This window comes from Colletotrichum acutatum (genome assembly GCF_030867785.1).
Source record: "Colletotrichum acutatum strain CBS 112980 chromosome Unknown BDZ83scaffold_114, whole genome shotgun sequence".
NCBI classification, from domain to species: domain Eukaryota; kingdom Fungi; phylum Ascomycota; class Sordariomycetes; order Glomerellales; family Glomerellaceae; genus Colletotrichum; species Colletotrichum acutatum.
Window position 1 is genome coordinate 56945 of NW_026849108.1, and position 15235 is coordinate 72179.

Here is a 15235-nt window from a genome sequence, read left to right on the forward strand (position 1 = left end):
TGGCCTTTGTACAAGTAGACCGGGACTTGCGCAACTGGAGGTTATCGGTCTCTTTGGATGCAAGGTAGTAAACCGCTTTCCGACTTAGACACGAATTAGCAAAGAGAAAGAAGCCCTTGTCACAATGCCGTCTTCCAGGTTCTCCGGCCTTGAGGTCCCAATCGAGCCGCTGAATGCGCCAACAGCCGGTCGCGATGGCTACGATGGCCTCAACCCACACACAGAGACCCTACCCGCGGGCTGGAAACACCCCCATCCAGACGCGCGCCCGTTGCCCTCCGCCATCTTATTGGAGCACGACGTCGCCATCAAAGTCAGAGACGGAACGACACTATACGCAGACGTCCTCCGCCCGCCAAACACCACAGAGAAAGTACCTGCGCTAATATGCTGGTCACCCTTTGGCAAGAAGTTCAACGGTCTCACGTCGCTGGGCTACATGACGCCATGGAACCTCGGCATCCCGTCTGGCACGCTCTCCGGCCTGGAAAAGTTCGAGGCGCCTGACCCGGCGGACTGGGTTCCGCGCGGCTACGCCATCGTCAACATCGACACGCGCGGTGCCTTTGACAGCGGCGACGAGAACACGCCAATGGTCATCATGGGCGGCCAAGAAGCCGAGGACGGGTATGATGCCATCGGGGCCGTGGCGGCGATGTCCTGGTGCAGCGGCAGCGTCGGACTCGCAGGAAACTCGCACCTCGCCATCGCGCAGTGGTTCATCGCGGCGCTGCGACCGCCGGCCTTGAAGGCCATTGCGCCGTGGGAAGGGTGCGGAGACTTGTACCGCGAGCAGTTCGCGCGGGGAGGCGTGTACGCTGGCGACTTGTTTGACGAGCTCATCATTAAGCACATGCTGAAAGGCCGCGGGGGGATCGAAAGCTTTCGCGAGATGTACGCGCGGCACCCGCTTGCTAATGCCTGGTGGAACGACAAGAGGCCAGATATGAAGCGGATTAACGTGCCAACGTATATCACGGGCACGTGGACGAACACGATGCACGGTATGGGTGCCATCCGAGCCTGGTTGGAGGTGCAGTCGAAGGAAAAGTGGTTGAGATGGCATCCGTGGCAGGAGTGGTTTGACCTTTGGGGAAACTCTGAGGCCAAGAATGAGTTGTTTGCGTTCTTTGACCGGTACCTCAAGGGCGTCGACAACGGATGGGAAAAGACGCCCAAGGTGAGGATGTCTCTGCTGCGGTTTGGCGAGAAAACTCCCCAGGCGATTGAGAATATCGTGGAGGAGGATTTCCCGCCGGCGCGAACGCAGTACAAGGAGTTCTTTCTTGGCACGGAAGAGACGCTCATCTCCACTACTGCACCAGAGACGAAGACGACGGTCAGCTACGACTCCGAGTCTGGCGGGAACGTCAGCTTTACTCATACTTTTACTGAAACTACCAACATCATGGGCCTACCCAAAGCCGTGATGTACATGTCTTGCCCAGATCACGACGACATGGACGTGTACGTTATGATCCAGAAGCTCGACAAGGATGGGAAGCAGATGAAGAACCTCAACATTCCATGGAAGGGCATACCCGTGAACTCGTTCCAGGAATTCAAGCCGGAGCAAGAGACGGAAGTCGTGCTGTACAAGGGCCCCGTGGGCATCCTCCGAGCTTCTCATCGAGCCATCGATGAGACCAGGAGCATGCACCCACACTGGCCGTTCCACCCGCACGAGAAGGAGGAGAAGATCACGCCTGGCGAGGTGGTCAGGCTGGACATTGGAATTTGGGCGCTCGGGGTTGAATACGAGGCCGGCGAGAGTCTGCGGGTTGTCGTTAGCGGACAGAGCTTTGCCGTGAGTAATTTCGGGAAGAATCATACTCTGAATAAGGGTCGGCATAGCCTACACTTGGGAGGAGACCAGGCAAGCCATATTGTTCTTCCCTTTGTATAGATAATATTAAAGTGATTCGCTGAGATGTATACCTCAATTGGCCTTCATCTCCAGTATCTGGTACCCGCCCGAACGCCGTGCGTTCTGTCTAGTAACTCGCCTTCGTGACCAGGTTCTCATGAGAATTCAGACTGTGTAGGTAATGAATCTTCCTACATGCACGGAAGAGTCAAGTCTGACATCCACAGCCTAAGCAGCTTGCAAAGCCAATTCAACGCATTCGGATCATCTTTTCGCTGAGAATGACGGTATCCTTGGCAGGTGATTAAGTGCTCGCATGCTTGAAGGTGCGAACGAGTGGGTCACACCGGACTCGGCCTCTGTCGAGATAGTCACACGGCCATATACAACAGGTAGCAAGATCTCCTCTTTCTGCAACGTTGATATCGGATGTCTGAGTCAACAGTAGTACCTCTGGAGCACACACATTAAGCTGCAAAATTGGAGGGGCGTTTGGCGTCGCGTTCGTGTTCGCCGTGTACCCTTGCAATTATCGAGCAGTCCGGGGTTGGTAGCAACAGGGATATTGAATCCTCCGTTGGTTGCAGTGCTTCACATTGAGTGCTTCCTTGCCCGAATTCAGGGAAACTTCTCCCCATGGAGACTTGACGTTGTGAGGTGTGACTGTGATTGAAGACATGATGACACAACCAATTTAACCGAGTGACACCGGCAATAGGGAAACGGGACAGAGAGCATTCTCAGTCTCAAGCGATTGTCAATTGATCTGTGGACTTGTGAACCGCCGAGTTCACCGCCTGAGGTATCATCGGCCGCTGCGCAAGCGTACACGCCGGCTCGGCGTCGGGCATGCGCAACGGGGCGCGGCGGGCGTGTCCACTGTCACATCGCGGGCCGCACTCCAGACGCCGGTTCGCAATTTGAGTTCGAGCAACGGCTGCACCGGTTCGTTTCCTGTGTTGCGTGTCACATGAGGATCTTCGAGTCATGGAGGGACATGGAAGGGAGAACTCAATCTGCTGGCTCCCTCCCATCGATCGGGCTTGCATGATGTGGACACTGGACAGAACGGTTCCGATGGAGGATGATGAAGACGACAGACCAAGGGTAAGAGAAGGCAACCGGGCCAGGCGCGCGCACAGCCTTTTAGCAGAGGCTGGTGGGGCCAGCGGAACGTTAACCAGATTCCGGGAACGCTATTTTGGTGTTTTGGGTGCGTTGGTGTGGGCGGGGGCCGTGGGCTTCGAGGACGGTGGCCGGAGGCGTTTGTTAGATGCGTGGAACCAGCCGGGGCAGGCCGCAGGATGCGTAATTTAGCGGGGATATCTGTAGAGGTCGCAGATTGGGCTACGCTGGTGGCGAGATGATGTTGGAGTTGGGTTGGCTCGTAGGGGGTGAAATCTGTAACGCGGAGTTTCAATTCATGAACAATAGTGGACGGTCGTCACAAGGTACGGAGGAACCCTGAATAGAGCCATATGGGTTGGGGGACGTTCGTCGGGATGGTCGGGGATCGTTTGATGAACCTGGCATGATGTATAGTCATACGATAGTCTGCGAAAACTTCGGTAGGGGAGCTAGGTACTGCAGACTTGGATGCGGCAGAAGCAGACGGCGCAGAGTCAAAAGCCGACGGCTTTGGACGAAGGAAACAGTCGCATCGGAATGGGCGCAGGTGGAGTGGTATACGGCTGGGCGTCGTGGCGCTACCCAATCAGCCTTGTACGAGATGAGAGAGCTGTCAATATCAGGTACCAATGTGACCTGGCGTTGTGTCTACCGATGAGCAGCCGCAGGACTTGTTGCGCTTTGACGGTGATAGTAAGGGAAGCGATTGCGACCAAGACCCTTGAATCGCCATCGGTTCTTCTTCTTCCTCTCGGTGAGAGATGAGACACGGTACGGGCGTAGCAGTCGGCGGCCGGATATCCGTATTTCGTACGACATTGCCTCGGTATCTGCTAGGGACTGTCAGCTGTTGTCTTTAACACCAGCCCTCATTCTTGCGAGCAAGGCTTGCTGTTGGAGAGAGACACGACGACATGTTGCCTTCCTTGGACTTTCTCAAATCAACTCCTCTTGGTAACCCCTTTTGCAAGCGGGTGTGATGGATCATGGCGTGCCCCTTGGAGATGCACTTGAACGGCAGAGTCAGCCTGCAGCGGGGAACTGGGGAAGACCTGGCTTCCATCACGTTGGGATCGCCTCTTATTGGGCGTGAAGGAGGAAGATGCAGAGGAGGGAGAAGCAGCAGCAGGGATGGCAGCTCGGAGCAATTGGACGGCGTGCAGGGGACCCACCCAAAGGCACGCACCCCTGCATAATGCGTGCATAAACCCAAGTGACCAGGGCTTCTTACATAATCACGCACACAGCTCACAAGGGCTGACTTATGCAAGGGAAGCTCGGGTCATTTGTAGCGGCTATTAGCGCCGGCGCAATTGAAAAAAAAAAAAAAAGGAGAAAAAACGAAGAATCGATGAGAAAATGCCCGAGCTCTCTCATGTTCGTCGGCATTTCCACATTGCGCACCCGCATCCCCAGCGCAAAGGAATGCAAGATTGACAATGTATGAGCAGAGGTCATAGCGATTACCAACCTGAGGGACAGGATCTGACAGCTGCGCCAGCTGAGCAAGACTTGGGTGGTCGGATAAACATTGGATGAGGATGAGATGATAGCAGCGCCAACAACATCACCAACACGACACATTCGTCTCGTGACTTCATTGCTGCCCAAACAGCTTTCCAGAACCTGGAAGTCAAATTCACTCATGTCACTGAGTCTGCTGGAGATGTCGATCAATGGCAAACTCTCTTCGGAGTACTGCATACTCGTGCTTTTTCACTTTCTTAGCTAACACACTTTGTGAGTAGTTCCTCACGCAACGTGCCGCTAGAGAAGAGACTAGCGACTGACGGGTGCCGGTCGTCGGCACTAACAACGGCGACCTCTGCGCCAGGCAATCTCCCCTGTCCGATGCTATTCCTGTTCCTGTCCTTGCAGGCCTGGAAGCTTGCGCGGGCACGCCAGTTCTGAAGGTTTGGTGAAGATCCGACCAGGACCGAAGAAGAGAGCGAGTGACAATCAGGCACCAAGCGATCAGAGTGAGGCGCGCCGCGCAACCGCTTGGCTGGTCGATAGAATTGTCTGTCCTCGGACACTGAGAATTGGGCTGGCTCGCACGCTTGGAAGAGACGCGCTGACGGATGGGAAAAAGCAAGAATATTTGTTTGCCTGCAGCGGGCATCTGTGCCTATTTCACTAGTTTTGTTCGTCTTTTCTCTACTTGACTGGTCTGAGATTCTGAATTGATGGTCTGATGTCTTTCTTTTGAAGCATTGGACCGTGGAAGAGGCGCATCTTCTTTCACCTGTGCTTGCGCCTTCTCAGTTGAGGTTCTCACACCATTGTAACTCACTCACATCTCACCTCCATCCTAAGACTCACTCTCACTCTCACTCTCATACGACCCTACCAATCCAGCCATCTCGCCTGATATTCCCCATTTCTTCCTCGTTGCCTCCAAGTTCCAGCCAACTTCATCACCAACACGAACGAATACATCACCAACAATCAACTTGCATCACCACGTCCTCCAACGGCCTTCGCCCGACCTCCCCCCCCCCCCAACCGCGATCCTTGCACCTATTGGTCTTTCGCTCGGCTGCGCATCTCCTACCTTTGTCCAACCATCGAGTCTGATCCATCACATCCCACCTCATCCCACTCTTCACCTACAAGGGTCTGCGGTCTCCCACATCTTGTCACTCGCTTTGCTGCCCATTGGCGAATAATTCAACCTTGGAACTGCTGCTCTTTGGCTCCCCGCGTGCCTGCAGTTGGTCCCGTCACATCCACACAGTTCCACACCCTTAAGCCCCCTGCAGCTACCCTCGTCACATTTGTTCCGTTGCATCAGACGCCCTTCCCCTTCCTTCTCCTGCGTGTGCGTATTCCCGTCACCCAAGGTTCCCTTTGCGCCGCCAGCCGTGTCTCTCTTTCTTCTTCCGACTCGCGGCCGATCATTCGCAGTAGAGAGAGGGCACAGAAAGAAATGTGCTACCTGCTCCGTCATTCTCGCCATTCTCCATTATCCCTCCCACGAACTGCCATCGCCAGATTCTTTGTGCGAGGGCCACCACAACCACTGCCACCACTATCATCAGCCATCTTGACCAAGAAACGAACCCGGTCGCCGTCTTCGCATCGCTAAACTTCAATTGGCCAACAGAACACCCCCGAGATAGCCCTGTCGATCGGTCGCTATCTGCTCCCTGGACCTCAAGGGTCTCTTTTCGGAGCGAGGTCCTCTAGGTGTCTAGCTGCTTTTCCACCATTATCGACCAGGTCGCCTGTCGTTTCTTAGACGACGCCGACATTGTTGTCCATCGCAACACCAGCATTGCTCGCGAACACGACATTGACTGTGGCAATTGGCTAAAGGCCATTCCATCTCGTTGCCAACAATCATCAACATCATCTTGACCACCATCGACATTCACTACCTCAGCTCAGTTCCAGATACCCAGTATTTCGTTCCTTGCCCTGCGTTCCCAGCCTCTCTCGTCAGCTTGTCTGGGTTCTTGCGACTTGGACTCTCCGTTTGTCCCACCGAGCACTACGCAATTGAGACATTCCAGTATCGCTGCCCCTCGTCAATTGAGACATTCCTGCGCCATCGCGACAGACAATCGCGCTGCGGCGGTACAACGTCTGCGACACGGCCCAACCTCCAACGCTGGACCCAACTGCCGATCCGACGTTGTGGGAGAGAAAAGACCCGACTCGAGAGTTCGCCCGCTTGGCCTGCGTTTCCACGTTTCCATCGGTTCATGGCGAGCCATCCGACGCAACGCAAGCCTCCTGTCTAGACAGCCTGTCGGTTCTCCCCTCAATACTCCGTATCGCCCAGAAAGAGTATTCCACGGCACTTCCACCACATGCCGCCATCAGCAGTCGCGTAGGCCCAAAGCTGCAGAAACCAGGTCCCGGCCTGTTCTCTCGCAATAGCAGCTCTCTTATACCTTCAAAGCGCATCCACAGCCACGACTCGGCGGCTTTGCCAACACTGCAATTTTGCTCTCGCTGCTGCGCCGTTCCCAGGGATTCCTCTCCTTATTATTCAGTTACCAAGGACGTCGATTGCCGTTCCCGTGCTCATCCCCCCTTCAGCTGCGTTAGCTCGACGCAACTGCCATTCGCGCTTCTGCACCTCGAACAGGCATCATCCTGATTCACGACGCCTTGCTGTCACCCAAATCGGTCACTCACCACTCCAATCCGACTGCTGGCGTGATCTTTTGGGCCAAAGAGCCATTCGATAATACGAAATTCTAGGTCGACTTGCATACGGGCGATTGTTCTCGTGCAATCGGATCAAGCACAGGACGCAGTGGTTTCTTTTCCCTAGACACGATGGACAGTCTTGCGCGGACACAATCGCGCGACCGCGAGAGGTCACTGCCCTCTCCGGTCTACCCACGTCCAACTTCGAGATCAAGTACAAGTACCAGTGCGACCCGACGGACCCCTCGAAGCGCAAATAGTTCGACTTCACAGTTCGTTACCTCCCCGCGACCACCCAGTGCTCACCCTCCCCACAAGTTCCATCATAGCTCTTGCACTCCGTCGATGGTGACCTCTCGACCTGGGTCTGCTGTATCAAGGGACCGGGTCTCCGACTCTGGAAGGCAGAGCGCCGCGTCCACCTATCTACAGGACAAACTCCAGAGGAGACGAGAGGAAGCCGACAGATTGGCCGCGGTACGGTCAACACAAGACATGGCCGCCTCCGTAGAACTTCCACCACGACATGCCCAAAGCTCACCCGTAAAAGGCGAGTCCGTTGATGGACGTCGGCCAAGATCAAGTGGAGGCAATGGAGAGTCTACAAAGGGCAAAGGCATGGGCGCCAAGGAGATGGAAGCAGTAAGTAATCCTCGATGTCATGTTTGTACAATAACCTTGCTGATATCCGCCTCGACAGACTGTTTCCACCTTGCACAAGCAAAACTTTGACCTGAAGCTCGAGCTCTTCCACCGCCGTGAACGACAAAATGCGCTCGAAGAGCGTGTCGACGCCCTCGAGTCCGAGAAAGCACAGATAGACGATGTGAACGACAGGCTACTCAACGAGTTAGAGAAGCGAGACAAGGCTGTACAGGAGGCAGTCCAGATGATAGTGACTCTTGAGGCCCAGGTCGAGACACTATTAAAGGAACGGGAAATGGTCCGAATGGTCGACGCAGCCGGTTTCCTACCTCCTGACCACCTCGAATCTCGCCTCAGAAGCCCCACGCCCAAGCCTAGAATAGCGGACCTGGCACGACTTGAAGATGATGCTAAGACGCTCAACCGCATGCCGAGTTTCCTATCGGACTATACCGAAAATACCGAGAACCTACGAAAAGTCTACCTCAGCTCGCGCGGTAGCCTACTCAGCTTACCAAGGCTCAACACGGAGGGGGTGGATGAGACGGATCCGCGGCGTGGTAATGGCATGACGAGCCCGAGCCTTAGTGTCCTCAGTGAAAGTTCCTTTGTAAGTGTGTATGGCGAGAAAGAGGACCAGGATCGAACGATTGTGGCCGATGCAGACGAGCCACACTCTATGGATGGTGCTTTACCTCAGCCACCTCGAAAGGCTTCATACGGAAGCGACCAGTCTAGGATACAAAGACCACCGACCACCACGTCAACACGATCCAGTCGCCCGAGTAGATCCAGTTCAACCAGTCGAGCTCCTGGTCCAGGCCAGTTCCAGTCGCTTCACGACATCATCGACCACACCTCGCCTCTCCAGAAGCTAGCGAGGCTCGATCATACGTACCTTGACGGTCTGCCCGCCCAAGACTCCTCTCCGATGGCAGGAAGAGGGCAGTCACAGAAGCAGATTGAGGACGCGAAGCGTGAAGCATTGCGGAGAGTAACAACAGATGCGCCAGCTTCACGACCAGGTGAAGGCCTTCCTCCGACACCAGACACCATTTCCACATCGACACTTCGAAGATTCAAGACGTCGAATGACACGCTCTCGAAGCAACGAGCTATCTCGGATCAACATAGCTATCGTTCGGTGTCAAGAGGAACGTCGAAGGATGATGAGGGGGAGCACGGCGGAGGTGCACCGGTATTCCAACATCCCTCATCTTCTGCATTTATTAGACACGAAGAGCCAGCCAGTGCCCATTACTTCGACTCGCGACCGCCTTTGATCCCTCGCCCCAGGTCGGCAGATGAAACAACGATATCGAACCACCGAGAACTGGACTGGGACTCGGATGGAGATTCAATGCACTCCCTTGACTCTAGTCTCGATATTTGGCTACAGCAAGGCAAGGACCCAAAGTACATTGCGCAACAGCGGAGTGAGTCTCCGGACCTGTTCAGCTTTCCTCCGTCAGGTGGATGGAACACAGCTGGCATGTTCGGCTCGTCTGGTGGTGCATTCGAGGTCCCAGGGCTCCCTCCGCCGCAACGTAATCCGGCCGAGGATACCCTCTTCCAAGACGGGGTCCAGCCCCTGCCTCCGCCGAATAGGAGGTCGAGCCTGGGTGCTAAAACAGGCCAGACTTCCTCAAAGAACATGCCCATTAACGGCAAACTTCGCAAATCACCTTCTCGAAGCGGATCTAGGCGCAACAGTGTTGATGTGCAAATGATCCAGCTGGCAGAGGCAGTGGCCAATAGCCCACAGCATGATTCAAAGACTGGTGCTCGTTCCAAGGATAGCAGCCACTATCCCCCTTCCTCGACTGCCGCGCCCCGTGGGCATCGATTGAACTTCTTCAGACGATCCATCGGAGGTAGCTCCGCTCCGACTCCTGCCCAACATGCGTCAACAGCAGCCGAGCCACCCGCACCAACTGCGACTCAAGCCCCGATGGGTGTCCCATCATGGGTGCAGCGAAATCATCCGGGCGAGGAAGACAGGGCCAGCGCGACACCGCCTCCCATCTTGCGAAACCCTCGTCCGGCTCGTTCTGGCAGCTTTGACGAGGGTGCGCCTGTGTATGATCATAGCCCTGCAGCCCCGACAACACCTATGGCAAGCCACGCTTCGAACACGCCGAACGCAAATGGAACGTCCGGCTCCACAGAAACCACACCCACGAGAAACTCTGCGAGTGGTGGCGCACCCTTGCACAAGCGGAAATGGTTACCTGGCTTTGGTCGAGCGAGCAGTTTACGAAATCGTGCTGGCTGAGGAATCTGTCAATCATCAAGCCAATCGCCGCCAGGAACTGGTGGGAAAACGAAAAGAGCTAGAGGTCCAGGAGATCTGTCAAAAACGGGAAACGGGAATCTGGCTCAATGTAGCATAATTGGCCCCTTCGATGAGCCTGCTGTACTACCTTTGCCTCATACGTCCCTAAGATATGGGATGTTAAAGACGCGTTGTACGATGAGGACGAACGAACCAGGCAATGATTTGGAATTTAGTTGAAAGCCGCCAAGAGTTTTGGAATACCGGCGGGAACGGATGGGATGGCGTTGAATAGCTACAAGCGGAAAAGCATGGCACAGCACTCCAGTCCATGGAAAACAATGCTTTCAGGGTATTGATTCATCAAAATAGAACTTGAATTATCCTTTTCTTGAAACGCGTGTCTGCGCCTATCTCGTGACTCTGGTTGATATCTACGCTCTATCTCCTGATTACTATCACCGCCGCGTCCACCGCAGGCGTACGTCCTTGGGACGATTCATCTGTAGGGTCAACCTAGGCTGGCTATCCTGCATCAAGTCCAATAGTCCCTGTGTAGCCTGTGCTGCCACTTCGGGTGTTGTTGACTGAGTATTGCCGCTTTCATGGACTCCAGGGGCTGGCTCGACGGTGCATTTGTGGAAGAGGGTCGCGAGGACGGTGACGAATTCGACTTGGGCCATTTTTTGGCCTGGACAGGTGCGGGGCCCGGAGGACCAGGGGAGGAATGTGCCGCGGGCGGGTTGGATGTGAGGGGACTGTGATGGGGATGAGGATGAGGATGACTGGGGTATGGTGAGCCATCGGGCTGGGTTGAAGGATAGTGCGTCGGGACCCCAGGTTTTGGGGGAGGTGTGGAGGGCTACTGTGTTTATGTAGACTGTGCAAGGGGGGAAAGTGTATGAGGAGGTGGTTGTGGATGGTGGTGAGGTTGATGTTGAGGACTGTAGTGACGTTGGAGTTGGGATCTGGCTGGGGAGAATTTGGGTTGTTATGTTTGAACGCATTAGATGGGTCAAGGGCGGAAAGAGGCGGAGGGTTTCGAACTTGAGGGTGTTGTCAGTTTATATCTTGTTGCTCATTTCTATGGATACCTTCTTGAGGAGAAACAGGTCTGGTTTTCCTGGGAGAGGGAGACGTGGATAGGAAGTCCGAAGACAAAGGTATATGAAGAGAGCCAGAGCGCGTAACGAGTAGAGTGAGGATCAGTGGAATAACTCACCATGACAGCTAAACACCGCGTAAGTTTCGGGAAGACGACACTGTAGTCCGGTAGTTCTCGATCCTCCTGCTCCGGCGAGGACGATGGTGATGGCGTGGGAGGGCCCAGAACGGCATCGAGTTCGGCTTGGATCCAGGCTTGCCACTCAGGATATGCTGCGAGGAGGGTGACGGCGTATGCTAGGGTGTTTGCCGTGGTGTCGAAGCCCGCGGCGGTGAAGATGAAGAGGTTGCCTGCGATTTCTTCTTCTGTAAGGTATGATTTGGGATTGATATTGCTGTTGTTGATGCTAGTGCTAGCTTTCGAGGGAGGCCCCTCATCCGAGGCAACGGCGCGGCTCTTTTCCTGGTCTGAGAGGCGGACCAGCATACTCATAATCGTATCCGTCTTTCCCACCGTCGCCGTGGTCAACACCTCGTCCAAAGGACCATTCAGAGATGATACCTCGGCCAACCGCTGCCTCTCGCGATCCAGCATGTCCACCGTCAGACCAGGCAGTCGATGTAACGCCGCCCCCAGTGTCTGCACGACGCTTGACATGAAGGGGAGACGCAGGATGCGGATCGGGATGAATGCCGCGAGGTCGAGGAGTTCCGTGCAGAGGGAGATTGCGTCGACGTAGGACATTGGTGCCGAGGGGTCGCCGGGGAGAGGGGTGATGGCGAAGGGTTTGTTGTCGCCGTAGGCTATTTTTGTGAGGACGTTGATTGCGATTGTGCGGAGGCCTTGGATTGTTGTTGATGTTGTTGCTGTTGTTGTGATGAGACTAGAGGTGCTGGTGGAAGGGGATGAGAGAATGTCGTTGACGAAGGATTCTGCTTGTTTGGCTGTTGCTTTGTAGACTTCTGGGCTGATGCGTTCGTTTAAGACGGGGGCTACGACGCGTCTTTGACGGGACCAAGATTCGCCGTTGGACTGGAAGTTGAGAAGATGGTTATCAGCATGAAGGTCTTTGCTCAATCTCGGTAGGGAGAGGTGGACGCAGCATAACCAGACTTTGCGCATCCATGAGGCTTTACAAATCTGAGAGTTGAACTCCAGGCTAGGTTTTGAAAGGAACTCAACGTACAGTCAAGATGTTAGAACCCAAGAAGCCCATGACCTTGCACACGATGTCCGGCTGGACAAACTCTCGCCGCCCGTTCAGGATGGCGTGCGCCATGGTCGGGTCGGCGCAGATGAGCTGGTTGAGACCCGTGGTGACGAGCATGAAGGCCGGGCCGACGCGGTCGTGAACGGCGGACTTATCGCGGAATTCCCAGCCTACGATGGTGAGTTCTACTGTGGCGAAGAAGGTTGGCGGGAGGAGGCGTTTGAGCAGAGGGCGGAAGGGAACGGAGAGGACGACGTGGATGAGCTTGAAGTGTGTCAGTTGAGAGGCTGCAGATTGGGATAATGAGACGATATCAATGAGCTTACGTTTTCTGGGTCATAAGGACATATTATGATTGGCAAGCCTACGGTGAGAGCTGCTCTGTAGTTTGTGTAGAGAGTCCATATTTGAGACGCGATCCAGAGGAGCGGGAGGGCGATGAGCCCGGTGAGGATTGGCCCCATCGCGGCGGTTTCGTGAGACGGGCTTGACGATGTGATTGCGAGTTTCGAATGAAGAATGTGAGTGAGAATGAGATTTGGCCCTGATGCTGACAATGAGATGAGTTGAATGGATGAGGGGCAAGGGGCTAGTCTCATCACGTGTACGCTACGATATGCACGATCCTTCAGACGCAATCCTCCAGGCACAAGAGAGATTGGACGATAATCTGCGAAACGGTGACACAGCGTAAGCTGGATTTGACATGTCTAGCTTGGTGGTAGCTTCAACGCTTCAAGTCGGACCAAATTTCAATAGAGAATCCCTGGGAAATAAAAATGTTACTGAGTTCCAGGGGAATATGAGACACAGAGCGACGGCGAATCGTCGGGCTGCTGAAGTTTCGAGGCCATCTTGAGTGAGGTGGAAGTCTCAACGCGATCATCGAATGCAGACAATGCTCAAGTGGACAACTCTAGGAGATCTCAAACTAGTCAGAATACCCAAGCGCTGATGCCTGGCCCTCAGATTTATACGAATAATCCATCTTAAACGCGTTTAACTTGAGCCGATCGGTACCGGGTTCGCATTCGTCTTTAACCTTCGGCGCGGCGATTTGGCATCCGTCTTTTTGGACGCAAATTACCCCGACTCACCCCACTCCGGCGCGGGATTTATGGGGCCTGGCGGGGGATTGACGCCGTGAGGGAACAACGCACGCCTGTTGGCCTAAGAAGGCATTCGAGTTCATCTTGGAGCGTTAAAGTAAAAGAAGGGCAAAGTCGCGAGATCGAACGCCCTCATTCTGTTTACTTCCGGCTGTTGGACGTGGCTGGTGGGTTCACGGCTCAGTGAGCTAGTCTTCTTTGGCGTTGAGTAAGCAGGAAAAAGGAAAACTCATCTGTGTTTGTGGCTTTTTCACGCATTCGGCCTCAGATCATCCAACCACTGCCTCAGACATTCGTTTTGACCGCTTCAATTGACCTGCCCCAGTTCTTAATCTTGTTCCAGAGATTGTACAGTGGACATTCTTACTCATTGATGAAACTCCCAACGCGCAAAGCACCGCGCAGCTCATGATGGTTGATTCCTCACTCTCTCGCCAGCGACCGCCGGAGAGGTCAGACGCGCTTCGCTTCAACCCATCGCCGACAGCGTCTAAGCATGCGACGCCACCGCAGCAACAACTCTCTTCAATGACCTCCCGGCACAAAAGCCCGAAAGCTACGGACGGGCCACTCTCCGACGACCCATTCTCTCTGGTGCCAGCAGCATCTTTCAGCGCGCTGGCACAACTCTACCAACTTGTACGGCTTTGTGTAGGCGATCAATCTCGGCTCGCGCGTCTCCTTTCACACTCGCGACAATCGGGCCTTGCACCAGCAGCTGCGGCACTAGTTGGCGGTGGATACGCGCGTAGCTTCGCGGTCGTGGTGTTTGCTGTGCTGATGAACCACGTTAGGAGGATGCTCGCGCCCGCGCTGGGCGTGGGCGCGTTCGGGGGCCCCATCGCGACTCTGAAACTCGCTGTGGGCAGTCCAGCGCTTTTCCTCAAGGAGGAGATTGAAGTTGGCTTCTTTGGAAGGGTGTTTACGTCTGAAGGGGTGTGGAAACTTCTCGGAGATGTGATTGGGACTACCATTTTGCAGCGTGTCTTGGTCGGCGCTGCTGCAGAACTGGGCTCGATCAACGGAAACACCCATGTCAGGCCAGAAGATCCAAACACAAGCAGGAGAGGGGTGGGTGTAGATGGGGTTCGGGTTAGGGCGATTGAGAAGCGGAAGACTGCCGCGCTTGTCGCCTATCTGGTCTGGATTCTGGGATGTGCCGAGTATCTCCACGCGAGGGTGGCACATGTTGTGGCTGTCGGCATTGCGTACTCTAAGCTCTTACGAGGCGGGCTACTGCACAGACAGGCTTTATGGGGGGTTCTTCTCCCCTTCACGTCGCCCGATTGTTCGTCGCTCATCAAGAGTGTTAGGGAGAGTCTTAGTGTCGTTGGGTTGCATCTCGAGCTGGCATGCTTCATTGCCTGGGGCCTCTATCCGTTACTCAGACTCGCCACTGGCTCTACGCTCAAGGTGGATCTGAAGAAGAGCAGACCTGAATTGGCGATGCTGATTGCTGCCTGGACGTGGGGGACTGGGTTCGTGACGAGGTACTCGAATAAGTACTACATTGGTTTGGAGATGAGCGGACTCCTGTTCGTGATGTGGTGGATATCTGCCATCGGAGTACTTCTTGGTCTTCACTTTTTCTATTCTAAGTTCATGCGGACCAAAAAAGAGCTCGACTGAGAAGTAGCAGAAACAAGAGTCAATAACCTCTCTTGCAACCACTTTCGGGCGCCTTAATCGTATAAGAGCTTCCTGTGCACTGAAGCCATAGCATTTGACGAGGTAC

At 54.7% G+C, this 15235-nt stretch overlaps 4 protein-coding genes across 4 annotated transcripts; 3 read left to right on the forward strand and 1 right to left on the reverse strand.

The window, feature by feature from the left end:
• Window positions 1-24: 24 nt before the first annotated feature.
• Window positions 25-1906, forward strand: BDZ83DRAFT_761376 (Alpha/Beta hydrolase protein; the record flags this gene model as incomplete). Its single annotated transcript, XM_060515183.1, has 1 exon — window positions 25-1906. The coding sequence occupies exon 1, from the start codon at window positions 125-127 to the stop codon at window positions 1904-1906; it is 1782 nt and encodes a 593-aa protein (XP_060360613.1). The 5' UTR covers window positions 25-124.
• A 5745-nt stretch (window positions 1907-7651) lies between these two features.
• BDZ83DRAFT_655541 (uncharacterized protein) lies at window positions 7652-10076 on the forward strand (the record flags this gene model as incomplete). Its single annotated transcript, XM_060510805.1, has 2 exons — window positions 7652-7798; window positions 7857-10076. The coding sequence occupies 2 exons, from the start codon at window positions 7652-7654 to the stop codon at window positions 10074-10076; spliced, it is 2367 nt and encodes a 788-aa protein (XP_060360614.1).
• Window positions 10077-10458: 382 nt separating this feature from the next.
• BDZ83DRAFT_634704 (cytochrome P450) lies at window positions 10459-12919 on the reverse strand (the record flags this gene model as incomplete). Its single annotated transcript, XM_060509119.1, has 4 exons — window positions 12718-12919; window positions 12368-12655; window positions 11299-12213; window positions 10459-11122 (listed from the first exon to the last, which is right to left on the reverse strand). Coding segments are annotated over exons 1-4 (1784 nt in total), but the record flags the coding sequence as incomplete, so codon positions are not given.
• A 991-nt stretch (window positions 12920-13910) lies between these two features.
• On the forward strand, window positions 13911-15233 carry BDZ83DRAFT_634710 (uncharacterized protein; the record flags this gene model as incomplete). The annotated part of the gene is made up of 2 exons (XM_060509120.1): window positions 13911-13933; window positions 14027-15233. Coding segments are annotated over 2 exons (1126 nt in total), but the record flags the coding sequence as incomplete, so codon positions are not given.
• Between the last annotated feature and the right edge of the window lie 2 nt (window positions 15234-15235).